The 27,263-nt window shown below is 50.8% G+C and overlaps 2 protein-coding genes across 10 annotated transcripts in view; one reads left to right on the top strand and one right to left on the bottom strand.

Annotated features, from left to right (window-relative positions):
* FANCA (FA complementation group A) overlaps positions 1–10,117 on the top strand; it is a 57,095-nt gene extending 46,978 nt beyond the window's left edge. For 4 of the 9 annotated variants that reach the window (XM_046683329.1, XM_046683324.1, XM_046683325.1 and 1 more), the window contains 13 exons: positions 28–112; positions 1,561–1,727; positions 2,508–2,613; positions 3,696–3,830; positions 3,961–4,065; positions 5,119–5,231; positions 6,259–6,397; positions 7,908–7,994; positions 8,432–8,534; positions 8,986–9,061; positions 9,325–9,538; positions 9,643–9,735; positions 9,976–10,117. In XM_046683329.1, the coding sequence (XP_046539285.1) occupies positions 28–112; positions 1,561–1,727; positions 2,508–2,613; positions 3,696–3,830; positions 3,961–4,065; positions 5,119–5,231; positions 6,259–6,397; positions 7,908–7,994; positions 8,432–8,534; positions 8,986–9,061; positions 9,325–9,538; positions 9,643–9,735; positions 9,976–10,083 (1,531 nt within the window). In that variant the 3' untranslated portion in view covers positions 10,084–10,117. Of the gene's footprint in view, positions 1–27; positions 113–1,560; positions 1,728–2,507; positions 2,614–3,695; positions 3,831–3,960; positions 4,066–5,018; positions 5,232–6,258; positions 6,398–7,907; positions 7,995–8,431; positions 8,535–8,985; positions 9,062–9,324; positions 9,539–9,642; positions 9,736–9,975 lie in introns of those variants that run through there. The other 5 variants (XM_046683330.1, XM_046683327.1, XM_046683326.1 and 2 more) reach the window with 4 other exon arrangements.
* The window catches only part of ZNF276 (zinc finger protein 276), a 22,652-nt gene continuing 5,500 nt past the window's right edge, over positions 10,112–27,263 (bottom strand). The window contains exons 2-12 of the mRNA XM_046683340.1: positions 27,190–27,260; positions 20,678–20,981; positions 20,318–20,364; positions 19,776–20,222; positions 18,617–18,695; positions 17,292–17,375; positions 12,981–13,091; positions 12,837–12,912; positions 12,452–12,569; positions 10,817–10,916; positions 10,112–10,742 (exon numbers count right to left, since the gene is read on the bottom strand). Of these exons, the coding sequence (XP_046539296.1) occupies positions 10,496–10,742; positions 10,817–10,916; positions 12,452–12,569; positions 12,837–12,912; positions 12,981–13,091; positions 17,292–17,375; positions 18,617–18,695; positions 19,776–20,222; positions 20,318–20,364; positions 20,678–20,981; positions 27,190–27,260 (1,684 nt within the window). The 3' untranslated portion in view covers positions 10,112–10,495. The remainder of the gene's footprint in view (positions 10,743–10,816; positions 10,917–12,451; positions 12,570–12,836; positions 12,913–12,980; positions 13,092–17,291; positions 17,376–18,616; positions 18,696–19,775; positions 20,223–20,317; positions 20,365–20,677; positions 20,982–27,189; positions 27,261–27,263) is intronic.

Genomic DNA, 27,263 nt, shown 5'->3' with positions numbered 1-27,263 from the left:
GAGGCTTTTATTGTATTTTCATTTCAGTTCAAGGAGTCACAACCACTCAGAGAATTCTGATTTGGTTCTTGGTGGCTGCACAGGAAATCGAGATATTTTTTCCAGATTGCAGGTGAGTTAGAAGATGCAAAATTCAGTGTGTTCACTGCATATAAGCTATCTGCTATTAAGATATTTATTATGAATATCCTTAATGGGTCCTAAGGCAACCAAGCAGAATGAAAACACATCATGCACACAATGGCCCAGACCCAGAGTGACTGTGCTCTGTGAACTCACTTCACCAGAGAACATCACAGAGATACAGAAACAAAAGCTGTGCTGTTGAGACCATCTTTAGGCTTTGGGACATTTAAAATTTGAAAATAGAGGAAATTAAGAAAATACTAACTTTGATAGTAAAATGGTTGCAACTCCGCTATTTTCTGCTTTCTAACTCTTGGCTGCTCAATTTAGATGTCAGGCTCTGAGAAATGACATAAATAATCCTCCACTTGGCAGAGTCCGGAGGCCAGGAGACCCCTGTTCCATGGGCCATCCGGCACCTCCACAGGCCATCCCGTGCTTTTCACCGAGGCACGAGCGCTTCCGAGAGTGCGGAAGTGGTGCTCTCATTTGAAATTCCGCATTCTGCAGTTGACATGCCTGCTCTCCTCTGATCTTTTGAGGATGATAAATGTCAGACCCTAAGAGTAAGCTCTGGGGTCCAAGTGCAGACAAGGCCCCTCTGCTTTCACATCCACTGTGTACACTGGGAACCTGGACCTTTGGAAATGTACGTGCGGTTCTGTTTTATAAGAGTCTCTGTGTGGATTTCATGCTTCTTGATGGTGTCTTGGCTGCCACCTTAAGGTGCCTGAATTTGGAAAATGTGGGAATGAAAGAGAAACCATGGAGGGTGTGGTCTGGAGCACTGGGAAAATTTACTAACAAATGAGTGAAACATCCCACAAAAAAGAGACCTGAATCCCCTGATCCCTCATCTTGACTCTTGTCCTCCATGTCTATCATAACTGGCTGTGGAAGGAAGAGTGAGCAGGGAGGGCAGACACAGCGCGAGTCGTGGGGTTTGGGGTCACATGTGATAAGAGGTGGGTGCTTGGCTTGTTCTAGCTCTGCGTCTGTCTGCAGGTGGGTAGTGTGCACATGCGTGTGTGTGCTTTCAGTCCACAGGCATTGATCAGGTGCCTGCTGTGTGTGCCCTGTGTATGTGATTTACCCCCAAATTGTGCACACACCTGTGCGTACAGGGAAAGAGCAAACGATACACATGGTGAGATGTTAGCCATAAGTGAATGGGGGTAAAGGTGTCCTTTGTACTGTTCTTATTTTATTTTGGCAAATTTGTGCAGTTTTTCAGTGATTTCCAGGTAAAAAGGCTTGTCCCACTCACTCCTCCTAGCCCCTGTGGAGACCTCTCCCCCAAACCCACCCAAGCCTGTTTCAGGGTCTCAGCTGGGGCTGAGCCCCAAGGACTTTCTGCCTTCACATTTGGGACCAGAGAACTACCTGGAAGCAGAGAGAAATGTATGTGAACATCTTGGCCTTCCTTTTTTCCAGGAGATGGCTGCTGACCTGGAGCAGGGCCCCGCGGCACCCTACAGCCACTCTTCCTCTCGGGGGCACTTCCTTTTCAGGGTTTTCCGCAGACGGCTCCAGGCTCTGGCAAGTGGGTGGGACGTGGCCGCCCGCCTTCGGAAACAGCAGGAGCTGCTCATGTACAAACGGTAACCTAGCACCACATCTCAGAGTCTGTCTCTACACTGAGTTTTCTCTCCATTGGTCATTCGTTTCTGTCCCCCGCCCCCTACCCTGTGCTGGCGGCATCTTCTTGGGGTTCCACAGAGAACAGGGTCTGGAGGTGTAAAAAGCATTTTGGATTAATACCTTCCTGCTCAGACTCGGGAATCCCTTTGTTGAAAGATGCAGCCTTAAAGAACACATGTTAAAATAAGGAAACTGTGAATGCTCAGAGATAGTCACTGCAGCCATATTTATAATGAATGAAGAGTGTGAAATGATGGAATTTCCAGTTATTTGGAACCGCTTCAGTAGACCATGGTGCACCCTTTACTTGCTCATTATGCAGCTGAAAAATTGGTTTTTGATGGGGCCAGCCTTTTGGCATGGCAGTTAAGTTTGCACGCTCAGCTTCAGCGGCCCGGGGTTTGCTGGTTCACATAACGGGTGCAGACCTACGCACTGCTTATCAAGCCATGCTGAGGTAGGCCTCCCACATATAACGTAGAGGAAGATGGGCACGGATGTTAGTTCATCATTGAGGAAGGGCTAACCTTCCTCAAAAAAGAAATTGGTTTTGGTAACACATTTTGAGTGTCTGCAGTGGGCCTAGCAGGGCCAGGCAGGGACAGTGGGGCTGCAGACCAGAGACTCTAGTTCCAAGAATGAGCAGAGAGGATCGTTGCAGCTCGCAGAGTCTGTGAGCTCTTGAGAAGGAGTGAAGCTAGGCCGTGCCTTCACCACTGACATACCCCCTTCTTTCCAAGGGTCCTCCTCAGCCTGCCTCCGTTGGTGCTTGTCGGCAGCCCCCAGGTGGAACAGCCAGCCGCCCCTGACTGTGACGAGTTCTTCCACTTGGTCAACTCTGAGCTGGTAGGTGTGGTGCAAGTGACCACAGGACGCAGGGATGAGGGGGTGATCTGGTCACTGAGGGCTGGCTCTTGGAAGTTCAAGAGTGCGTCTTTGGTCCCTTGGAGCGAATCCTCAGTGCGTGTCCTGACCCATGGGTTTCCTGAGGAAAAGGAGGGGAAGTCCCGCTCAGGGAGACATGCACGAGCAGGAGCGGCTGGCTGTGAGTGCAGCCCTTCACCACAGCCAGACACAGGCTGGCGTGACGCGGAGACCTGCCTCCGGAGCTGAAGTTCCTTCACAGAACTTTCCTCAAGCGGTAACATTTGGACCCATGGAATGCTGCAGATACTTCTGCTTGCCACACACTTGCGTTCATTTCTTTCTGATTCTGACACTTGTTGGGTGTACAAAAGCTGGGTGGTGTGTGACAACTGCCGTCAGCAACAGGCGGCCCCGTTCACTTTACATGTCACTCAGTGTCAGTCTTGCCAAGAAAGATGGGAGATGGTGTCCCTGGACCTGTGCCCAGTCAGGGTAGGTTGATGAGGTGACCACGAATAAGCGTGCTCCCTGCACACTTCAGGAGAGTAGCTTCTACTCCTAAAAGTGTTTTTCTAGTTTTCAAAAATGCACAAATACGACTGGAGATTGAACTAAGGTCCCATTCAGTCATGTAGAGCTTTAAAAGGTGACTCTGAATGCAGAGGAAGATTAGATTTTCTTTAGGTTCTCACGGAGGCTGTTTTCCTTAAAGCTCTCCGAACGGCCTGTGAGATACGCAGGCCAGCGCCTCGTCAGCAAAGGGCAAAGCAAGCAGAGAGGAGGTAGGAAAGAGTGAGGCCGTGCCCGCAGCAAGGCCAGCAGGGAGCGCTCTCCCGCCTCCCCTGGGCGCCCAGCCTGCCTGGAACCGCCTGTGTTTGGGCCAAGGCTGGCAGCCTGGGGGATCTGGAGGCACAGAGGAGCCGTGTGGAGAGGCAGTGAGCTGGAAGGTTCCAGAACAGCATGTGGGTGGACATGAAGCCATTTAACCAAGGCCAGCCTCCATGGTCAGTAGTAGTGCTGTGATCGGGGCTCCTGTCTTCACAGTGTGTTTTCTTCCACAGCTAAACCTCAGCAGATGCCGTCCCTGTCCCTCCTCCCCGCTGGTTCCTTTCTCACTGGCCTGTACTGTTTTGCAGAGAAACTTCTGCTCCCAGGGAGGTGCCCTGAGCCACGACATCACCGTCCACTTCTTCAGGGTAATCCCCTTTCTCTCTGCGCCTGCTTGGGCTGTATCCTTGTGTCTGGTGGTGCTCTGAAGCCAGGGTGTCTTTCAGGGCCTGGGCTCAAGTGCAAACTGCTGAGCTTCTGGCATGTTCTCTTCTGTAGGGGCTTCTCAACGCCTGTTCACAAAGTAGAGACCCCTCCCTGACAGCTAACCTGACCCTGACCGCGTGCCAGACCGAGTGCCCCATAGTTCTGACCTCTGCTCTGGTAGGCCCAGCCGACTTTCGGGGGGTGTTCTGGATCTGGGGCTCAGTGCAGCTGAGCTCGTCCGTCAGCTGCCTGTGGCTTCTCGGCAGTGTGTTCTCCATTTCTGACCCCAACCTCACCCTAGTTATTATAATTTAAGACAAGATGCATTAGGAGAGATGGGGAATAAACAGAACATGTCAGAACATGGGTTCCCCTGCCTGCACTCTCCCTGCACCTGTCTCAGGTGGCAAAGAAACTTCTAAGAGCTGGGAAGGAACAGGCTCTTCCTGTCCACACGTCTGGGTGTCCCTTCACTCACTCACTTGTTCTCTGTTGGCTGAAGTTGAACAGTAACTGCCACGCTCTCCCATGGGTATAATCTCGTGTTCGTTCCATCTGTTGTCTTGGCTGCTGTCTCAGACCAACCTGGCTTTTGTGTGACCTGACCTTTAGGATCGAGGATGTGGGGTTCCTTTCCATGCTTCTGCAGGCTTTCTTAGAGTCCTGACACCACACAACTTTCTTGCTCCTGCCTCAGTTTTGCTAGGTGGCATCATGACCCTCAGTGCCCTGGGACTGGAGCTCATTTCCCTCAAAGCAGCACAGTGCCTGCTGAGCTCGCTGAGCTGTTTTGGCATTTCACTAGTTAGCTCAGTGGGATGGAATTCACTGCCAGTGAGCTATTCTGTGTTTAAAGCACGAGCTCTCAGCAGGGATGTCCAAGGACTGGGCCCAGCTCTGGGACAGAGTGTGGCCAACTGCACAAACAGGGGGCCTCCTTAGGCAAGGCCCTCCCCTCTCCAAATTCCGTGTCCTCTGCAGATGAGGATGAGAATGCCTCCTGCACTTGCTTAGAGTCTTAAACAAAGTACGTGAGATACTGTGTCGAAGTTATGAAGCATTAGATGGACGTGAGCTGGGCTTAGAGGGGCGTCCGCTGGCAAGTGGCTCTCTCTCACCTCAATCTCCAGTGGTCACTCGAGGTTTCCAGATCTTTTTGGCTGTGGGGACTGGAGACGTCTCCGAATACAGCCGCCTCCATCTGCTTACTGGTGTCTTCTCTTCTGTGAGTTGTGGTGGCCACGCCTGGAGCCTGAGCTTCACTGTCGGTGGAGAAGATGCTTCCAGGGCCCGCTGCCCCCGGAGCTGCAGAGGCTTCAAGAGGCCCAGCAGTTTGCCCAGAGGTAAGTGTTGGCAGCGAGACAAGGGGGAGAAGGCGTGGATGTGCCTTAGGATCTGCTCTGGGTAATCGCCACAGGCATCTTGCGGTGCTTGAGAGGGGCCTTATGGGCATGGAGCAAACAGAACCAAATTGACAGCTTTCTGAGTGAGGAGCTCAAGACTGTTTTAGGGAAAACTGATTTCAGAAGCTCCCTGCTTAGCTTTCCTGTCCACCTGCCTATCTCCTCTGACATCCACAGTGGGCCTGGGGAATGGCAGGGTCAACATCACAGGGACGTCAAAGATGCAGTCCTGGGCCAGTGATCCGGGTTAATTGCCGCCTGGACTTGCCAAGCTGATGGTCGCTAGTATCCTGCTGGATTTGGGGAGTGCTGTGTTCTTAGAGGTCATCAGAAGGAACTGCTGGTCCCCATCCAGCCTCCTTACGTCTGACTCTGACAGGAGTTTTTTATCCCTGACCCATCTGTGTTCCGCTGCAGGGTCAGGAATGCTCCAAATCTCAGAAAACAAGGAAAGCAAGTCTCGCCCACCAACCCTACCTCTGCAGATAGAGCAGACTAGTCCCTTAATTTTCAGCACTTTTTAACTTGCTGGAGAACGTTTTTGAACATCATACTGCAGTCAGAGCAGGGACTAAGTAAGCGGGAGGGCCAGAGGCAGACCCGCGAGGGTCTGAGTAGCGGACTCCAGGCAACAGGCCTCAGTGTCCCATAACCTCCTTTCAAAGCTCAGAGGCCAGGACCAGGCGCACTGTCCACAGCACAGAGGTGTGCTAAGAGAACCAGAAACCGGACCCCAAACCCAGGACCAGGCCACGATACAGGCTTGGGCCTCCGCCCTCTGCTGCAGGTCACCATGCAGAGCAGGGCATTAGGGACACAGACCTCGTTTCTGCTGACTCTGAAGCTTCTCTGCTTGACCTAGAGGTGGGCAGGGCCAGTGTTGTGAAAGTTACGGGAACAAGGACCTTAGGTCCTTAGGTGACATGGTTGTGAGGTTCCTGTGTTGACACCTCTCTCTGCCTCCCAGTTTCCTCTCTCCCGACACAGCAGCCCCTGCCCCTGGCCCAGCCTGGGTCTCTGCTGCCGCGCTGCACTTCGTGATTCAACAAGCCGGGAAGGAAAGCGTTGAGAGCGCGCTGGAGAAGCTGGACTGCCAACGAGAGGAGGCAAGAAAGGAAATTCCTTCACTTATTTTTTTCTTTTCTAGTAAGCTCATTTTTAATCAGTGTTCTGATCAGCAGTATTTCTCAGGATTCACCCAATGAACTGTGCTTTTCCAAGGATGGACAGGAAGTTTGGAGTTCTTGTAGCTTTATTTGGAAGTAAAACTTACTGGGTTTATAGGTTTAGTGCTTCAGTTAAAAATCAGCTGGAACAGGACAGACTGTTGACTGAAAAAAGGCAAGCTGCAGAATAAACCTGGCCCTGCTTTCTGTACAGTCTGAATTTAATCAATGAAGGGGCAGGGGGGCCTAACACGCACAAGGCACAGTGAGGAGGCCAGCATGGTGGAGCAGAGGGTGGGGAGGGGATGCAAGTGGAGGCTGAGGTGGGGGCAGAGGTCTCAAGGCTGCTGGTAAAAAGAAAGCATTTCATTTTTGAGGTGCTTTCATTTAGCTTCCTTTTACCCTCACAACCCAGAGGAGCCATCAGCTGTCCGCTGGAACCTTCTGTGCTCCTGTTTCCATGGCCTTGCTTCCTGTGCACCCCCAGTTATAGGCACATGCCGAGGGACAGGGCAGGTGTGAGGAAAAGCAGGTGGAGAGAAGGCTGCTCTAAATTCCAGGCTGGCACCTTGAACCATCGTGGGACCAGTCTGGACCCTACTTGGTGCCTACCACACCCCCTAAGGCTTGGCAGCACAGCGCCCCTCCCCCAGAGATGAGGCGTGCCCCTGCCGTGTCTGTCCTCTGTGAGGAGGGGCGCCCCCATCTTCCTGAGGAGGAGGAGAACCAGCCATGTGGCGCTCCCTCCAGTCTCTCCCCAGCTAAACCACTGGCTCTGTGAATGTTGGGGTCCACCTGTCAGCTCAGGACACACACCTGCCTGACAACTAGATCAATTGCTGAGCCAAGGTTTTTTGGTAATTATAATTTAAAGTAAAAAACCTATAAGAAGATTCTTCCAAGTTTTTTGTTTTCAGGTTGTTGTTGGAAGGGATTTTGGTGGCTCCAGAGCCACCAGGCCTGAGTGCCAAGGGCACAGAGTGCAGAGATCCCACCCAGCCTGGGTGTGCACCAGGGGTCGGGAGAGGTGGGCCCCTGCCCCGAGTCAGGATGGAGCCTATGGGTTTATCTCCAGAGACTTTACAAGCCCACGTCTAGATGGAAAGCCAGGGGGCGAGGCTGGGCTGGTGGGAGCTCACTGCAGAGGTGAGGGGCCCCTGCAGCTCACCCCCAACGAGATGCTCAGCAACAGCCTCATTTCTCACCACTGTCACCTTTCCAAGCCATGTTTAGAGGCAAGTATAAAATCACCCATTCAGTAATAATTTCTTCTCAATTAAATTTTCTTTAGAAAAGATTAGAGAGTTTTCTTTCTGAGAAGAGCCACTTAAAGGAAAGACTTACAGCCTCGATTTGTATTAAAGAGGAGCGTGCACCCTCCTCTAGAGCTCCTTTCGGGGCAGAGTCAGAGGTCACTGGATCTTGTCTCAGTGCCTGTTCTTCTTTGCAGCTGCTGGTTTGCCTGTTTTTCTTTTCCTTGATGGGCCTGCTCTCATCACACCTGACCCCGCACATACGTCAGACCTCATCAGCTAAGGTGGCGTCTCCCACCGTGGGTGGGGCAGCGAGCAGCCTGCACAGCCCCCCAGAGTGCTTTAAACTGTGGGTCCCCGGTTCCCCCCAGACCTCCTGAGTCAGGGTCTCTTGGGGGAGGGCCCTGGAACCTTCATTTCACACGGTTTCTCAGGAGAGTCCTTGTTCACTGAAGTGAGAACCCCTAGGCTATGGGCCTTTCTCTTGATGTCTTATTTCAGACCTTGGGCTCTGAGGGTCCCTGGCCACCACCTCCTACCTGAGCTGCCTCCATCCAGAGGCCCCAGGGTGACACCTTCTGTAGATCATGACCAGTTAAAGGAAGAGGAAGGAAAGGCCCCTTCTGTGCCGAGGTCGTCCCTCTTGCCCACGTGTGCACAGCTCTAAACATCAGCTCTGCAGCTCCCTGCTGAGTCTTTCTCCCTCTTCCCTGGGTCACAGGCAGGCGACTCCCTGAAGGCTTTGCACGTTTGTGGCGAGATCCTGGGGTTTTTACAAAAAAGGAAGATATCCTGGCTGGTGCTCTTTCAATTGACAGAGACAGGTAAGAAATCCACTGAGACTTGATAACCAATGGAGGGATGGCCGTCTGCTGGGAACACAGGTGACCTGGCAGGGTCAGACTGTGATCCGACTCTGGAGTCCTCTTCAGAAGTAACTTTCAAATGGTTAAGAATGAGCCCTCCTTAGGGCTTACTTTACAAACTAAGTTTTGAAAGTTTATCTTTTTGCTAAGTATATAAACCCCATTTTAGTCAGGACAAATGTAGTATAAACTCATTTGAACAACGAAAGACTTCAGTGGAGTTCTGAGGATCCCAGGGTGTTGCTGGGCTCTTGTGGGGGATCTGCCTGTCTGGCCCCCAGGTTCTGCTCTCCAGCATGAGGACATCACCCCTCCACAGCCAGGCATAGCCCTCCCAGGGGAACCCCACATCCCCAAAGACACTGGTGCTAGCCCCAGAGCTGACTCAGCGCCCACCGTGGTGTTGCAGATGCTGGCCTGGGGCGCGTCCTCCTCCGCCTGGCCCCAGATGAGTACATCAGGCTCCTGCCGCTCGCCTTCTACAGGTAAGCACCTGCTCCTCTGGTCAGTGCCACTGCCCTTGCTCTCGGAGAAGGAGCCCACGCCCCTGGGGTCTTGTGTGGTCTGAGCAGGGGGCAGCATCCCCTGCCCCCTGCCCCATTTTCTTGGCACTACTAGGGGTCTCCCTCCACATGGGAAAGGCTGCCTGTAACTTTGTTCCTCAGCTGAGTAGCTGTTCTCTGTGCTGGCTGCTGCTGATTTCTGTAAGGTCTTGGAGTCATCTGATAGCTTATGTCTTTACCTTCAGCCTTCTCTCCTACTTTGACAAAGATGCCCTCATCAGGGAAAATGCATTCCTGCACGTCGCTGTCGACATGTACATGAAGCTGACCTGCCTCTTTGTGGCCGGGGAGACAAGTGCAGTCTCAACTCCAGCCAACAGGAGCCAGGAGCTCCAGAGCCAGGCAGGTGCAGGGGCCGGACTTGGGACCTTCTCCAGTCAGATGGCACATCCCACAAACGTGAGCAGCAAGCTCTCCAGGGCCTGAGGCTGGTGACGGCCTATCCTGGCAGAGTGAGTAGGTGTGGGCACCCTGACCCGTGGCTCTGCCTGTCTTCTCTCTAGGGTGACCCTGTAGGTCTGATAAGGAAAGCTCGTCTTTTTCTGCTGCAATCAATACCTCAGTGCCCGAAAAAGAGCTTCTCAAACATGGAAGAGGTAATAATACCCAGATGTTTGCTTGAGCATTTGGTTTTAAGTCTAAATCACTATTTAAATGTGAGGACGAAGTTCCAACAGCTTAGGTAAACTGACAGCTTAGAGTGCCCGACACTTGGCATTGTGGCTGCCATGGCTACTTACCGGTCAGGCTGTGGTCACCAGCTTCCCTCTCTCTGTGCCCTTGGTGTTTGGGGTCTGTGGGGCTGCACTGGGCTGAGCATGGCTGTTTTCTTGCAGCTGCTGGCCACTAGTGGAGACTGGGACCCAGAAGTGAGCACTGCCCTCCTGAGCAGGCAGCAGGCCGTGTCCGACACTGACCTCTACCAGGAGCCTCATCTCTTCTGACTGGACTCTGCGCGGTGCACAGCCCAGGTTCTTTGTAAATAATTTATTTCAAGCAAAACATGGAGCTCTTGTTGTGCTAAAAAGTGGATTACAAATCTCCTTGATTGCTTTAGTGGGGAAGAGGAACCAATTATTTAAAATCTGCGTCGGCCCCGAGTCACTCAGTGTCTGTAGGAAAATAAACTGCTGGTCCCAGAGTGGAGGCCTGAAAGGCTCCATGAGCCACGCACTGAGCCCACCTCCACTTCCCAGCAGAGCAACGCCCTCCTGCCCTTCCAGCACACGAGTCGGGGGCAGTGTGGGGGCTCTTAGGGGAGTGGGCAAGCTGTGCCAGCAGGTCTGGTGTGAGGAACTATTAAAACTGTCTTTAAACCCCATTTACCACCTGGTGAGTCCAGGTGCTGGTGAGCCCTCAGGTGGGCTCAGGCTTCACGGCCTGACCCTCCGTGGTCCCGGGTGGGGGCTGCAGGGGCAGGGCCTTGTCCTGGGTCTGCGTCAGTGGGTGGACCATGGACATATGCACGTTGAGGTTGTGTGCCTTCTCGAAGCGCCGGCCACACTGGTCACAGGCGAAGTCCAGCTCGGTCTCAGCCTTGTGTTTGGTCATGTGGTACTTGAGGGACGCCCGCTGCCGGCACTGGAACCCACAGACTTCACACCTGGGGAACAGGGGCAGGTGAGCAAGGGCATGGGAGCCAGTGTGTCTGCGAGGAGGCACCCAGCCCACACTTACTGCAGAGGCTTGGCTCCTGAGTGGCGCATCTGGTGGACAAGAAGGTGCTTCCGCTGCTTGAAGGTCTGTCCACACTCGTCACAAATGTAGTTCCGCACCTCTAAGGACCAGAGATGGAATGAGCACAGGCACCAAAAATGCCCAACTTAAGCCCTTTCTTAGTAGAGGCCTCCAAATTGCTGGAAGATTTACCTGGCTGGGACTTCCTCTTCACCAATTGTGTACATATGAAGCCTGTTTTCTCAAAGATAAACTTTAGAAGACCTCCATTCTTAGAGGAAGCCAAATCAATAAGGTTTCATAGATTATGGATCACAGCTACTGCTGTCTAGAAACCATCCCCATATTGGGGGTACCCACAATGGGCTACCCCCTTTGGAAAGCAATTTCTTTCACTCTTGAAGGGAAAGCTGAACGATCAGACCCTGCACCACTGATTGTACGCCTGAATGGGCACCTGGGGCAGTGGCCACATGCCTCCCTGGTGTCACTGCACGCACCACCTGCTCCTCTACAGACACTGAAACACCAGGTCAGTCCACTCAGCGTATAATCGATCTTCGTTTGTGTTTTGGAAAACCTGCTAATGGCTGTGACGTTTGGTGTCTGGATTGAGATGCACAGTTTGAAGACCCAACCTAAGGGAAGCACTGTGTCAGGAGACACGTACAAGAACACTCCGGGCAAAACAAAAGAAAACGATTTCACCCGGAAAGCCAGAAGTAAACGTGCTCCAAAAGTAAAATGAACGAATCTGAGTGAAAAAGGAAATCATAAGCACTTCTATAGTAAAGCATTTTTACAAAGTTCAAAACAAGCAGAACTACTGCTTAGGGACAGATTTAGATGTAACAAATGTATCTTTTAAGTGGGAGAAATGCCAACGCAGGAGACCTGCCTTCTACTAGGCAGAAGCAGCAACGATGTGGATCAGGCATGGGTGTGGTTCTTGTTTTTCCTAGCATGTGTCCTATGGGTCATGTCATTAAAACTGGAGGGGGAGGGGCTGGCCCAGGCCGTAGTAAAGTTTGCGCACTCCACTTCTGCCGCCTGGGGTTCACAGGTGCTGATCCCAGGCGCAGACCTAGCACCACCAGTCAAGCCATGCTGTAGAAGCATCCCACATAAAGTAGAGGAAGATGGGCACAGATGTTAGCTCAACAATCTTCATCAAGCAAGAAGAGGAAGATGGGCAACAGATGTTAGCTCAAGGCCAATCTTCCTCACCAAAAAAAAAAACAAACACGGAGAGGGAAATCATAAGCTTGTGATGAAAAGTAATGTGTATGCAGAGAAAAATATCAGAGGAGGAAACCTGCAAGTGCTGATGGTGGCAGTGTATGAGGGCGCTTACTATCTGGGCTTTTCTTATTTTTCACAATTTCTACACAAAATGCACATGCATTTCTCTTATAATCCAAAAAGCATAAAAGAAATGTCATTTTGTTAAAGTAATGATAAAAACACCACAGTAAACTTGCAGAAAGGTACCAGGATTTTTTTGCTGCCAGTTCCATACCACTTATGCACGACCCACGAGGCCCCAAGATGCCTGGGCCTCCTGGAAGGGTGCCAGCCGCCGTGAGCCTCCTGGGGGCCTGTGTAGGTGAGAGCATGGGAGAACAGGGCACTCGCCTGTGTGGATGAGCTTCACGTGGCGCTGCAGGTAGCGGTCAATCATGAACACCTTGTTGCAGCCAGGGTGGGGACAGGGCCTCTCTCGGACTTCCTCATGGTGCTCCTTTATGTGCTTCTGCAGAAGGGACAGCGAGACCCTGAGCGCCTCAGCCTGGACAGTGCCCCACCTCATCACCCAGCACGTGCCTCCTCCCACGGGATCCAACCATCCCTCCCTCAGCAAGAGACAGGTGTTTCCCCAAAAGCAAAGGGCTGAGGGAGCCTCCTGCCACGGACCACGCCGCTGACAATGGCTCTTCGAGTCTCCATCCACCCACTCACCCTGCCACGGGTCCATCACCCACACCCTGAAGATGACCCCGGGCCCACAGGATCACCTCACCTTCATGCCGTCAGCTCCTCGGTACACAGCCGTGCAGCCCTGATAAGGGCACTTGTAGATGGTGGGCAGCTCCTCCCTGCAAGGCAGAGCACAGGTGGAGCCGCCGCCCCGCCAGGCAGTGCAGCCCCACACCCAGCCCCTCACCTTTCACAGCGCAGCTTTTTCTTCCATCCTGGTTTGGGTCCAGGTTTCTTTCGAATTTTTGGTTCTTCAGGCTTCTTAGCTTCTTTGCTTTCACTCTTCTTACCAGAGACTCTGAGGAAAAGAAACGATGTAGACTCAGTGATGTTTCTGATCTCCATTTGCATAAGTTTCTCGTTTTTCTCATGCTTCTCTACCTTCAAGTAGGAGAGGCTTCCGTGGCTAACCGGCCTCAGTCTCCATGCTAACTGGCTGCCCTTCCAACTGACCCTCAGCCGCCACAGCAAGAACTCGGGGCAGGGCAGAGACCTGAACTCCCAGCTGGGAAGGGCAGGGCACAGGGCCGTGGGCCACACTGGCTGTGGGAGTGGGTTTTCAGGACAAAAGCTTTACTCCCTGTTGCAAACATCAAAAGCACACACTTTTTGGAGATGTCATGGAAAAGGGAGGAGGGAAGCTTTAGGGGTCAGTCCCTCTGCCAAAACCACCACAAAGCTAGAAAGCCAGCACAATCAACTACTGGAACTCTGGCACCTGCTGGGAGACTCACAGCAACCAGGGAGGCCTGAAGGGAGAAGCGCCGTCTCCAGGAAGAGCTGCGTGCTCCACCAGCTGCCTGCACACTGGCACCAGGTGCGCAGTGGGGCCTCGTCCTCCAAAAATATGGGGTTGTGCATTTGAGTCCATCTGGCAGGTCTCGGAGGGACCAACCCAAACACAGCAACATCCCCCTTAGTGTCTATTGAAGATTTAAAGAGTCATGCACACTTGTTTCTTTTTTGGATCCAGACATTTAAGGAAATCTGTCAGGAACAGAAGGGAACTTCTAGGGCCATACATGACAAGCCCACAGCTAACATCATTCTCAATAGTGAAAGACCAAAAGTTTTTCCTCTCAGATCGTGAAGAAGACAAAGATGCCCATTCTCACCACTGTTACTCAACATAGTACCGGGAGTCCTAGCTAGAGCAAGTAAGCAGGAAAAAGAAATGAGAGGCATCAAATTAGCAAGGAGGGAAAACTACCTCTCCTCACAGATAACATAATCTTATATGTAGAAAATCCTAAAGAATCCACACACAAGAAAATAAAATTCAGCAAAGTTGCAGGGTACAAAATCAACACACAAAAACCAGTTCTTTTTCTAAACACTAACAATGAACAATCCAAAAAGGAACTTAAGAAAACAATTCCTTTGCAGTAGAATCAAAACAAATAAAATATTTAGGAATAAACTTAACCAAGAAGGTGAAAGACTTGTACACTGAGAACTATAAAACACTGCTGAGAGAGATGGAAGGAGACATAAATGAGTGGGAGGACATCCCGTGTCTGCGGGGGCAAGACAATGTACGCTGGCGAAGCCTCCCCAAAGCATCTACGGACTCTCCCTAGCAAAATCTCAATGGTATTGTTTGCAGAAATAGAAAAAAATATCCTAAATTTCACATGGAATTTCAAGGGACACTGAATAGCCAAACAATTTTGAAAGACAACAAAGCTGGAAGATTCACACTTCCTGATTCCAAAATTTACTACAAAGCTACAGTAATCAGAACAGTGTGGTACTGGCATAAAGACAGACAGACAGACCAACTGAATAGAAATGAGAGACCAGAGATAAACCCTGACAAATACAATCAAGTGATTTTTGACACAAGGTGCCAACAGTCTCTTCAACAAAAGGTGCTGGGACAACAGGACATCCACATGCAAAAGAATGAAGTTGGATCTCTACCTAACACCATATACAAAAATTAACTCAAATGGACCAAAGACCTAAATCTAAGAGCCAAAACTATAAAACTTTTAGAAGCAAGCATAGGGGTAAATCTTCATAACCTGGATTTGGCAATGGTGTCTTAAATATGACACCAAAAGCATAGGCAACAAAAGTAAAAATAGGTAAACTGGACTTCAGAATTAAAAAATTTTGTGCACCTAAGGAGAGTATCAAGAGTGAAAAAGATAACCCATTGAGTGGGAGAAAATGTATCCTATAACTCCACAGCAAAAAGACAACCTAATTAAAAAACTGGCAAAGGACTTGAATAGACATTTCTCCAAAGAAGGTACAAGCGCATGAAAAGATGCGCAATATCGCTCATCGTTATGGAACTGCAAATCAAAATGACAGCGAGGATAGCACTTCACACCCGTTAGGATGACTATTTAAAAAAAAAAAGGATAATGACAATGTTGATGAGAATGTGGAGAAATCAGAACCCTTGTGCACTACTGGTGGGAATGTAAAATGGTCCAGCTGCTGTGGAAAACTATATGGCAGTTCCTCAAAAAATTAAATATAGAATTACCATATGATCCAACGATTCTACTTCTGGTTTTATACCCAAAGAACTGAAAACGAGGACTCAAGCAGATACCTATACATCAGTGTTCATAGCATCATTCACAATAGCCAAAAGGTGGAAAGAACCCAAAACGACAGATGAATGGATGAATGCATCAACAAATTGTGGTTTGTCCATACAATAAAATATTATTCAGCCACAGAAAGAAATCAAGTTCTGATACATGCTACAACATGGATGAATCTCAAAAACATTAGGCTCAGTGAAAGAGGCCAGTCACACAAGGACAAACACTGCATAATCCCGTTTCTATGAGGTCCTCAGAATGGGCACCTAGATACGTGGTTGCCAGGGCCTGGGGGGAGGGACAGGTCATTGCTTAATGAGTACAGAGTTTCTGTTTGTAATGATGAAAAATTTGCAAATAGTGGTGAAGGTTGCGCAACACTGTGAATGTACTTAACGCCAATGAATTATACACTTCAAAAGGATACATTTTATATTTTACTACAATTAAAAAAACATTACAAATAATCATCTTCCTTCTTAAAGAGTACATTAAAAAGAACCTTTCTGCTGATGACAGTTTCTCCTCCTCCTCTCCTGTCTCTCTAATTGTTCTTCAAAACTTGGCCATGTGTCCCCTCGCCACCTCCACCCTCTCCTGGGGGGCGTGGGCACCCATCAGAGCCGCACTGTGACCAGTGATGTGCTGTTTCCCTCCCACACTAGACAGCAGGTCTCTTGAGAGCAGGAGCTTCAGAGAGCCCATGGGTTTAAGAGGTAAGTCCTTGAAGCGTGTGGGGCTGGGGTCCTTGTGCGTGGGAGGGCAGTGCTTGCAATGCCTGACTCTGCTGCTCGGCTTTCCTTTCCTTGCCCTCGGTCGCTCAGGCTCGTGGTGCTCACTTCTCGCTGGAGCCACGGTGCCCTAATTAATAGATGACTAAGTCTCCTTGTTTGCGCCAGCTGAGGACCCAGACAGACACGTCTGCCAGAACAAAGTCACACGGGCCAGGGCTGCTCAGAGGCCCTGTCCTAGGTTCCCAGCTGTGACTCACACTGTAGCACCTGAGGAACCAAGTGGCTGCCAGGCTGGAGTGTCTCTGTTGGCACAGGGCTGAGCCCAGAGCCTCGGCCTGCCCGCTGCTGCCTGACCCCCGCCCTGCAAGGCCCAGCTTCCACTAAAATAACCTGTTTCACTACAGGCCTCAGGAAACTTCTCTGACATGTCCTCATCCCACCACATGGATCTGTGGGCACTCCTGGGGTCCTCATGGAGACACTGTGAGTGAAGCCCCGTGGGTGCTGTCCCCACCTCAGCAGTAGAGGCATGGGTGAGCAGACCCTCTTCCTCCTGAGCCTGTCTCTGTCCTCCCCGAAGACCAGTGGCCCCAGGCCTGCTGGGCAGTAAGCCATAAAGATGTGGACTCTGGGCCATGCCCTGGGATTCACGCTCAGCTCTGGAGTTCACCAAATGGGGAGCAGGGCCTTTCTGTGGCAGCCCTGGGCTGCACTCAAGCTGTGCTTCCTGAAAACAGACCTGGTCTCCCCAACCTGGCATGGAGGCGTGGAGGGCAGGACCCACCTGACACTCCCTCTTGGCCCTGGCCGGCTTTCTGTCCATTCTGAGACTGACAGGGTGGACACTGGAGTGGTGAGGCTCAGGGAAGGACTGGCAGAGGCAAGGCAAGGAGCTCCCAGAATGAGGCTGGGTCACGTCCACAGGGCTCCTGCCACCCTCACACAGCCATCTGCCGCCTCATGATGTGGCACTGAGGCCAGGTCCCAGTGCTGAACCGGCAAAGGCCTCTTGGCTCACTCAGAAGCCACACTGCCCTGGGCTTGGGAGGTCAGATCAAAGAGAAGCAAAAGGTGTGTGAGCCTCCATTTCCTGTCCCACTGCTTCTGCATGCAGACGGCACGCAGCAGATGCAGGTTCCAGGTTACCCATCGGATTCCCCGCCCAGAGCCCATGTGCTCGCAGCAGGACTGTCCCCTTACTTCTTTTCTGGGTACGGCTCAAAGGACTCATCCGAGGACGGGGTAGTTTGCTTCTTGTCATTTTCGTCTTCACTCAGGAAATCTCTAGGAAAGAAGAGAGAACTTTTAGCAAAGCCTTGGGGTGGGTGACAGATCAAATAAGACTTCCTGTCTAAAGACACCAAATGGATCCCCATATTTCATGGTTTAGTTCTCCTGAAAAGGTCTTAAGAAATCTAAAATCCCCAAATCTCTGACTGCATCTCCTAACGGAAGGGTGAGCCAGGGTCACGGAAGTCCAACAAGCTGACGATCCCTATAATCAGTCTCCTCACACCTGGACCTCAAACTCTAAGGGCCTCTCTACAGGGACCCCAGGCAGGATGTGAAGACCCTCACAGGAGGTGGGCTTCTCAGTAAGTGGACTTTTAGAATGTCACCTCCCCCCTGTAATTGTAAGCACCTGTCAAGCTAACAGGTCAGCTGCCAGCCATTTCAAAGGTCACAAAGGCCAGAAATAGCTCTGTGCATCTGTGACCTTCACCCTAAAATATGGAGCATTATTCAGTCTCTGGTGGACAGCAGAGAGAGCCAGGCTGGCACCTGTCCAGAAAGAGAAAGGCCTGAGGCTGGCTGGTGGCCTGCAGGACAGCCTGCGACCATTCCTGGTCCAGGGGTGTTTCTAACACACACACTTGGGCTCCCCCAGCACCTCGGTCATTCGTCATTGGCACTCCACTGGAGTTGCGCCAAAAAGCACGGTGTCCTTCTACTTGTTTGGACAAGGGTGCATCTGCGTTCCAGCCACAGCTCATGGGGTAGGGTGGAAAGGATGTGAAGGCCAGCTGGCGTGTGGCCACCACCCCAAGTGGTTCTCAGCTTAGAGGCAGGGGGTGGCCCCAGGAGCGAACACTCCCTGATGGTGCCCCTTCCGGTTTGTCCTCCTGCACAGAGCCTCTGCCCCAAGTCACACTTATGTCATGATAAAGCGCCAGAGGCTGGCTCTCTGTTCTACTAACATCTGGGGTTGACACAAAAATAAGGCCTTGAGGGAGGAGACAAGTCAGCAGCAGCAAAGGCCTGACCCCAGGACCGTCTTCACAGTCATTCCACACCACCCCAGCTGTCCTCCCCTTGTAGCTGCGTCAGGTCTGGGGTACCCTCTGGGACCCAGGAAGCCCCCAGTCAGGAACAAGAGGCCTAGAAGCACCCCTAGCCACTCCTCTCCTCCCAACCGAAAGAGCGAGGGAGGGTCCCGGACAGACATGGGCAGTGTGCCCCTAGGACGGTGGAGTTTGGTTTTCCAAGGAGAAATTTTAGGCTATTTAAACCCACTCTTCTCTCACCCCTCAGAAAGGTCACTGAACTCGTCTTTTACCCGATCATCCGAGGTTGAAGACGGAACCTGCTTCTCACCCAACTGCCCTGAGAAACAAAGAACAAGGCCCCTGTTACCAACACACAGCGCAGGCAGTGAGACCCGGCAGGGAGGCGTGCGTCTGTCTGACATCCCTTACAGAGGAGCCTGCGGTCCTCCAATCTCGAATCCCACACACTTCCTGGCCCCATCCCCCACAAGGTCCCTGCACAGCCAAGCCTGCTCAGCCACCCCCCTGTCCAGCACAGGCACAGGCAGCGCCAAGCATCAAAAACCCACAGTCACCATCACAAGCCCAGCCCCTCCCCAGAGATCAGACCTAGGCCTTGCAGGGTGGGATGACTCGTACTTTGGGGGTGTTTGGGGACATCTGAAGAAAAAGCATGCTTATCAAAGTGTTGCATGCACACGGTTTAAAGAGCCAAGCAGTTCTAAGAATGCTGTGACACAATTCCTCTGTCCCCTCCGGGCATTTGTTCCTCTCTCTCTGAACCATGCGGGTAGCTGCACTCTGAAAGTACCACTGGGGACTTGCACAGAGGAGCAGCCGGCACCCACATGGAGACAGGTGCATACGTGGAGGCTGAGAGAAGCAGGTGGGAAGCCAGCCTGGCCCTCCTCACACGATGTCCATGAGCAGCTGCACCCAACTCACAGCACTGAGGGACTGGGCCCCAAACAAGGGCCCTTGTTTTCCCTCAGCCAGTCAGCAGACGAGCCCGTCCCCATTGGTTCCTCTGGGGTGTCACCAGGGTGCTGGCTGAGGCCCAGGGAATGACCTGCAGCTGGCCCAAAACAGCCTGAATTGCCAGCCATCCTCTCCCCCAACAACCCACAACAAGGGCCCCATTCTCTCTCCCTCGGCCCCTGGCCCCAGGCAGGCTTACAGGAAAGGCCGGAGAGCAGATGAGCCTGCCTTTACAGAAACTGCTGAAACAAGGTCCTCGGCCCCTCCCTGCTGTCAGACGCCCATGGGGAGGCGCTGCAGCCAGCTCCCCATCATTTCTCCCGGTGCCTCTGCACACGACACAACCACTGTCCACAACAGTGCAGACATCCACTTCCTGCTGAAGGCCCTGCCTGGCTCAGGATTAGGAATCCTGGTCCAACAGCCCAGAGGAGCCTACCTGGGGCCCCACTCACGGGGAGGCTTGGCTGAGGTGGGGGTCCTGGCCCAGGCCCCACAGGGTTGCCATCCAAAGGAGGCTGGGCTGTGTCCACGCTGGGCAGCGTCTCGGTCTCGGCCCCGGCCATGGTCACTCTGCCCTGGGAGCTCTGAGTGGCAGCCCCAGTGGGGTTGGACCCTCGATGCTGGGTGAGCCACGGGGCCGTCTCCTTGTCCCACGTCCACTTGACCGCCAATGCGCTGTCCAGCAAGAGGGCCCCGCAGCTGGTGTCGGTGTCCATGGTGTAGTCATGGCCTTGGTCACAGCCCCACACAGCCTGGATGATACCGCAGTACTCGGAGGACAGCGTCCTCTGGAGGCTGGGCAGGGCCCCACAGCTGGCTGCATGTCCATGCACCCACCCTACCAAGCCACGCAGGCCCTGGGGGCTCGAAGTGATCAGGTCCACTGAGGAAAAGCATAGAGACACCAGCCCCGTAGCTGGTCAGCACCCAGCCCACCGAGAGCCCCCCCCACAAACCACACACTGGGGGCGCACTCACCCAGACACGCTCCCTCCTCTGCCCCTGCTGGGGGCTGGGCACCGACCCTGCAAAGGATTGGCATGGCCGTGAGTGGGGCCAGGCCGCCAGCAGGACCCCCAGGCTCACCACACTCCTTTCACAGGCCGCTTCTCCCACATGCGGGCAGACCCTTCTCTTATACTCAGAGCCCTTTGTGGCCCTCACCTCCCGGTCCATCTCCCTCACAACAGTCGCACTGATGCTTACACACAGCTGCTGCACCGGACACAATGGTCTCCCCACTGCACAGATCCCCATCAGGCACTCTGTGCCTAGAAGAGCCCCAGGACACGGGTGCTTAGCCCCTGCACGCCCCAGAATCAAGGAGGGAGTGCCTACTTTGCATAAGGCTTCCGGTGGCCCGTCGGGGAGACGTTTACTCTCTGCAGGAAGGACTTGAGGAGGCCATGGCACTGGTAGAACTGAGCGTGGCAGTTCTTGCAGACAAACTGAGACAGAGCTGGATCCTGGTGGACTGCCACCCCTAGCAGGCGCTGGAAGTCCCTGATGAAAACACGCTCCCCTGGGGGTGGTCTCTCTGAGCTCTCCCCAGATGCCCTGCCAGAGATGCTGCGGAGACTCCGTGAGGAGAACTTCCCGTGGCAGAGGCGACAGTGCCCCATGGCAAGGGCCCGGCCTGTTCCTGGGCAAGCACAGGAGATATTAAGTCAGTGGGGAGGCTGCTTGATGCACTGGGCATGCAAGACACAAGCTCTAGGAGGAGAGCAACGTGGCCCCAGGGGAGCTGAGGCCCACGCTTCACCAGCCTCCCAAGACACACTCCTTAAACACAAGCCCATGTCTGGGCCAAAGACAGGGTTTTGGCTCTGGGCTCCCAGCTGAACAGACAGCTTTTTGGAAGATGTGACTAACGGAGGGTCTTCTGGAATTCTAAATACCCCCACAACAAGGCCAGCATTACCCTGATACCAAAACTAGACAAGGACATTAGAAGAACAGAAAAGTACACGCCAATATCCTTGACGAACACAGATGCAAAAATCCTCACAAAACATTAGCAAACCAAATTCAACAATACATTAAGAAGATCACATGCCACGATACAGTGGGATTAATTCCAGGGTTGCAAGGATGGTTCAACATCCGCAAATCAATCAACGTGATACACCAGATTAACAAAATGAAGGATAAAAGTCATTTGATCATCTCAATAGATGCAGAAAAGGTATCTGACAAAATTCAACATCCAGTCATGATAAAAACTGAACAAAGTGAATACAGACAGAATGGACCTCAGCATAACAAAAAGGCCATATGTGACAAGCCTACTGCTAACATTGTACTCAATAGTGAAAAGCTGAAAATTTGTCCTCTGAGATCAGAACAAGACAAGGATGCCCGCTCTTCCCACTTTTATTCAAGATAGCACTGGAAGTCCTACCCAGAGCAATTAGGCAAGAAAAGGAAATAAAAAGCATCCAAATCAGAAAGAAAGGAGTCAAACTGTCTCTATTTGCAGATGACGTGACGTTACACAGTCTTGCATCACTCAACAACAGGGAAACGTTCTGAGAATTGCGTCGCTGGGCGATTTCAAATATTGTGTATCTAAGCAAATCTAAACACAGGAAAGGTACAATAAAAATACCATGTAAATGATAAGCCAGGGTACACCTGTACAGGGCACTTACCATGCACGGAGCTTGCTGCACTGGAAGTCACTCTGGGTGAGTCAGTGAGTGAGTGGGGAGTAAATGTGAAGGCCCACGACATTACGGGACACCACTGCACACTTTATAAACACTGTCCACTTGGGCTACACTACATTTATAAAAACACATTTTTCTTTCTTCAATAAGAAATTAGCCTGAGCGTACTGTAACTTTTTTTACTTTATAAACTTTAATTTTTTTAACTTTTTGACTCTTTTGTAATAACTCGGCTTAAAACACAAACACATTGTACAGCTATATAAAAATATTTTCTTTCTTTATACCCTTATTCTATAATCTTTTTCTATTAAAAATTTTTTTATTTTTACTTTTTAAACTTTTTTGTTAAAAACGAAGACACAACACACACGTTAGCCTAGGCCCACACAGGGTCTGGACCATCAATATCACTGTCATCCACTTCCACCTCTTGTCCCCCGGAAGGTCTTCAGGGCAGTAACGTGCCTGGAGCTGCCATCTCCTACGATAACAATGCCTTCTTCTGGAACCTCCTGCAGGACCTGCCTGGGCTCTTCTTGAGGAGGTTTCACTCTTTTCAGAAATACGTCCTTGGCGGTTTGCCTGGTTTGTTTCTTTTTTTCATTAAAGATTTGCTTGCAAGCAGGTAATGCACCATGAACATTTCTCTCTATTAGAGAAAACCTTTTGGTATTGAAGTCCGTGTTTTCAAACTTTTTAAGGAGCTTGCTGAGGCCTACAAAAGCTTCTGCTAAAGCCTTCCCTGAGAATTTTCTTGGGGGTTCTTTTTGTTCTCCTGCAGTTTCCTTTTCTCTCGCCTCTTCTTCGGCTATGAGTTCCTGTTCCAGTCCCAACAACTCCTCATGAGTCACTTCCTCAGGAACCCCCTCTAGGAGCCCCTCAGTGTCGTCCTCATTCACACGCAGGGTAAAAGCTGTTTGCCACCTCAGCCACAGCCTTGTGGATTTCTGCAACCTCCTCATCCTCGGCAAACCCTTTGAAGTCATGGACGAACCTCTTGAGGGTCTTCTTCCAGATGCATTAGGCAATAGGAATTTTTCAGTTCTATTATAATCTTATGGGACCACCATCGTGTATGCGGTCTGTCATTGACCAAACTGTCATTATGCAGTGCATGACTGTACATAGAAAACTCTAAAGACTCCACCAAAAAACTGTTAGAATAAACTAATTCAGTAAAGTTGCAGAATACAAAAATCAATATACAAAAACCTCTTGTGTTTCTATACACTTAAGAATTAAAAAACAATCCCATTTACAAGTGCATCAAAAAAATAGGGTCTGGCCCGGTAGTGCAGCAGTTAAGTTCGCACGTTCTGCTTCTCGGTGGCCCAGGGTTCGCCGGTTCAGATCCCGGTGTGGACACAGCACCGCTTGGCAAAAGCCATCCTGTGGCAGGCATCCCACGTATAAAGTAGATGAAGATAGGCACGGATGTTAGCTCAGGGCCAGGCTTTCTCAGCAAAAAGAGGAGGACTGGCAGTAGTTAGCTCAGGGCTAATCTTCCTCAAAAAAAAATAAATAAATAAAATAAAATAAGGGGTGGCCCCGTGGCTGAGTGGTTAAGTTTGAGCACTCCATTTCGGTGGCCTGGGGTTTCCCCAGTTCGGATCCTGGGCACAGACCTAGCAGCACTCATCAAGCCATGCTGAGGCAACATCCCACATAGCAAAAGCAGAAGGACCCACAACTAGATTACACAACTATGTACTGGGGGGCTTTGGGGAAAAGAAGAAGAAGCAAAAAAGATTGGCAACAGATGTTAGCTCAGGTGCCAATCTTTAAAAAAGTAAAATAAAATAAAATAAAATACCTAGGAATTAACTTAACCAAGGAGGTGAAAGACTTGTACACTGAAAACTATAAGTCATTAGTAAAAGAAATTGAAGATGCAAATAAATGGAAATATATTCTGTGCTCCTGGATTGGAAGAATTAATTAATATTCTTAAAATGTCCATACTACCTAAAATTACCTACAGATTCAATGCACTCTCTATCAAAATTCCAATGGCACTTTTCACAGAAATAGAACAATCTTAAAATTTATATGGAACTACAAAAGATGCTGAACACCCAAAACAATCTTGAGAAAGAAAAATAAAGTTGGAGGCATAACGCTTCCTGATTTTAAACTATATTACAAAGTTATAGTAATCAAAACAGTATGGTACCGACATGAAAACAGACACATAGATCAATGGAACAGAATAGAGAGCCCAGAAATAAGCCCATGCAAATGTGGTCAATTAATTCATGACAAAGGAGCCAGGAATACACAATGGTGAAAGGACAGTCTCTTCAATAAACTGGCATTGGGAAAACTGGACAGCCACATGCAAAAAAAGGAAACTGGACCACTATCTTACAGCATACACAAAAACCATCAAAAACAGATTAAAGACTTAAAAGACCTGAAACCATACAACTAGAAGAAAACAAAGGCAGTAAGCTCCTTGACATTGGTCTTGCAATGATTTTTTGGATTTGACACCAAAAGTAAAGGCAACAAAAATAAATAAGTGGGACTACATCAAACTAAAAAGCTTCTGCACAGCAAAGGAAACCATCAACAAAACGAAAAGGCAACCTACTATATGGGAGAAAATATTTGAAGTCACATATCTGATAAGGGGTTAATACCCAAAATATATAAAGAAGTCATACAACTTAATAGCCAAAACGCAAACAATCTGATTAAAAAATTGGCAGAAGATCTGAATAGACATTTTTCCAGAGGAGAAATACAGATGGCCAACAGGTACATGAAAACATACTCAACATTACTAATCATCAGGGAATCCAAACCACAATAAGCCATCACTTCACACTTGTCAGAATGGCTGTTATCAAAAAGACAAGAGATAAAGTGTTGGGGGCTGGTCGTGGCCGAGTGGTTAAATTCGTGGGCTCCGCTTCAGCGGCCCAGGGTTTCACTGGTTCAGATCCTGGATGCAGACATGGCACCACTCATCAGGCCATGCTGAGGCGGCCTCCCACACAGCAGAGCCAGAAGGACCTACATCTAGAATATACAACTATGTACTGGGGGGCTTTGAGGAGAATAATAAAAAAGAAAACAAAAGATTGACAACAGATTCTAGCTCAGATGCCAATCTTAAAAAAAAAAAAAATGATACAGTGTTGGTGATCTGGAGAAAAGGGAACCCTTGTGCACTGTTGGTGGGACTGTTACTTGGTGCAGCCACTATGAAAAACAGTATGGAGCCTCCTCAAAAAAAAAAACTAACAGGAGCCAGCCCCAAGTCATAGTGGTTAAGTTTGTCACGCTCTGCTTGGGCAGCCTGGGTTCGCAGGTTTGGATACCAGGCACAGACCTTAACCATTTGTCAGCCATGCTGTGGCGGTGACCCACACGTAAAGTGGAGGAAGATTGGCATAGATGTCACCTCAGGGCTAATCTTCCTTAAGCCAAAAAAGAGGAAGATTGGCAACAGATCTTCACTCAGGGATAGCCTTCCTCAGCAAAAAAACCCACAGAACTACCATATAGTCCAGCAGTTCCATTTTGGGGAATATATCCAAAGGAAATGAAAACACCATGTCCAAAATATATCTGCAGTTCCATGTTCATTACAGCGTTATTTACAATGACCAAGACACTGCAACAACCTAAGTGTCTACTGATGGATAAAGGAAACGTACTATGTATATCTATGTACACACACAATGGAATATTATTCAGTCATAAAAAAGAAGGAAATCTTGCCTTTTGCGACAACATAGATGGACATTAACAGCATTGTGTTAAGTGAAATAAGTCATACAGAGAAAGACAAATCCTGTATGATCTCACTTATATGTGAAATCTAAAAAAATGAAAAACATGGAACTAATAGATACAAGGAATAAACTGGTGGTTACCAGAGGTGGGGGTAGGGGTGGGTGAAACGGGCGAAGGTGGTCAAAAGGTACAAATTTCCCACCATAAAATAAGTAAGTCCTGGGGACGTAACGTCCATGGTGACTACAGTCAATAACACCGTATTGGGTATTTGAAGTTGCCACGACAGTAGATCTTAAAAGTTCTCATCACAAGAAAACACTAGTCTGTAACTGGTGATGGATGTTAAGTAGGCTGGGGGACCGTGACACAACACATACAAATACCCCATCAAAATGCTGGACACCTGAAACTAACAGAACGTTACATGTCAACTAGATCTCAAAATTTTTTTTTCCGAAAGAAATACATCTAAAAGACATTCTTAAGTACACAGCTAACGCCTTCTACAGCTCTGGAAACTTTTCTTCCTCACCCCATCCTCCTAAGGCCAGAAGGGCTGCAGGGTGGCTCTGCCTCCCTGGGCCTCCCATGTGCCAGGTGCAGACAGTGCCCCTCCCTCTCCGCCCCAGGAGGAAGCCGGGGTGCAGGGCAAAGGCACCCAGGAAGGCAAGGTGCTCGTTCACCACCAGCACCGCCCAGCTGGGGACCAAGCACTCTGACACTGAACCCACTTCGTTCTGTCTTAATGACAGGAGGCTGAGGCCCACAGAGGTTAGGCAGTTATCTCAAGGCTACAGAGCACAGGGCCTGCCCAACTGCAAAACTTGAGCACTAATTACTGAACGAGCCTGGAGTCGGCCGAAAGGGTCAGCCGTCTTGCCAAACAGCACAGCGCAGGCCGCCACGGATGCCAGGCAGCGGCCGCTCTCACCCGCTTCCGGCGGGAGGCCTGGTCTGCTTCCAGGGAACCTGAGGGTGCTGAGGGCGAGAAGAGGCCCTGGGCACAGGGTCACTGGGGGAACCGGTGGTCACTAGTAGTCACCGGGGATGCAGTGGTCACCGGGGAATGTGGTGGTCACCAGGAAACGTGGTGGTCACTGGGGGACCTAGGGGACGCGGTGGTCACCGGGGACGCTGGTGGTCACTGGTGATCACCGGGGGAACTGGTTGTCACTTGCGGTCACTGGAGACGTGGTGGTCACCGGGGAATCTGGTGGTCACCAATAGACACGATGGTCAATGGGGGACCTGGGGGATGCGGTAGTCATTGTGGTCACCAGGGGACGCAGTGGTCACTCGTGATCACCGGGGGACGCGGTGGTCATCGGGCAACTGGTGGTCACCGGCGGGACTGGTGGTCACTGTGGTCCCCGTGGACGCGGCGCTCGCCGCCGCCGCCCCGCCCCGCCGGGGCCGCCCCGCCGGACCCACCTGCCTCGTCGGCGCCGTCCTCGCCCGCGTCCCTGCAGGCCCGCGCCGGGCCCCACCCCAGCCGCGCAGCCACC

This window comes from Equus quagga, chromosome 13 (assembly GCF_021613505.1).
Source record: "Equus quagga isolate Etosha38 chromosome 13, UCLA_HA_Equagga_1.0, whole genome shotgun sequence".
NCBI lineage: Eukaryota > Metazoa > Chordata > Mammalia > Perissodactyla > Equidae > Equus > Equus quagga.
This window is presented reverse-complemented; position numbering and strand designations above follow the sequence as displayed.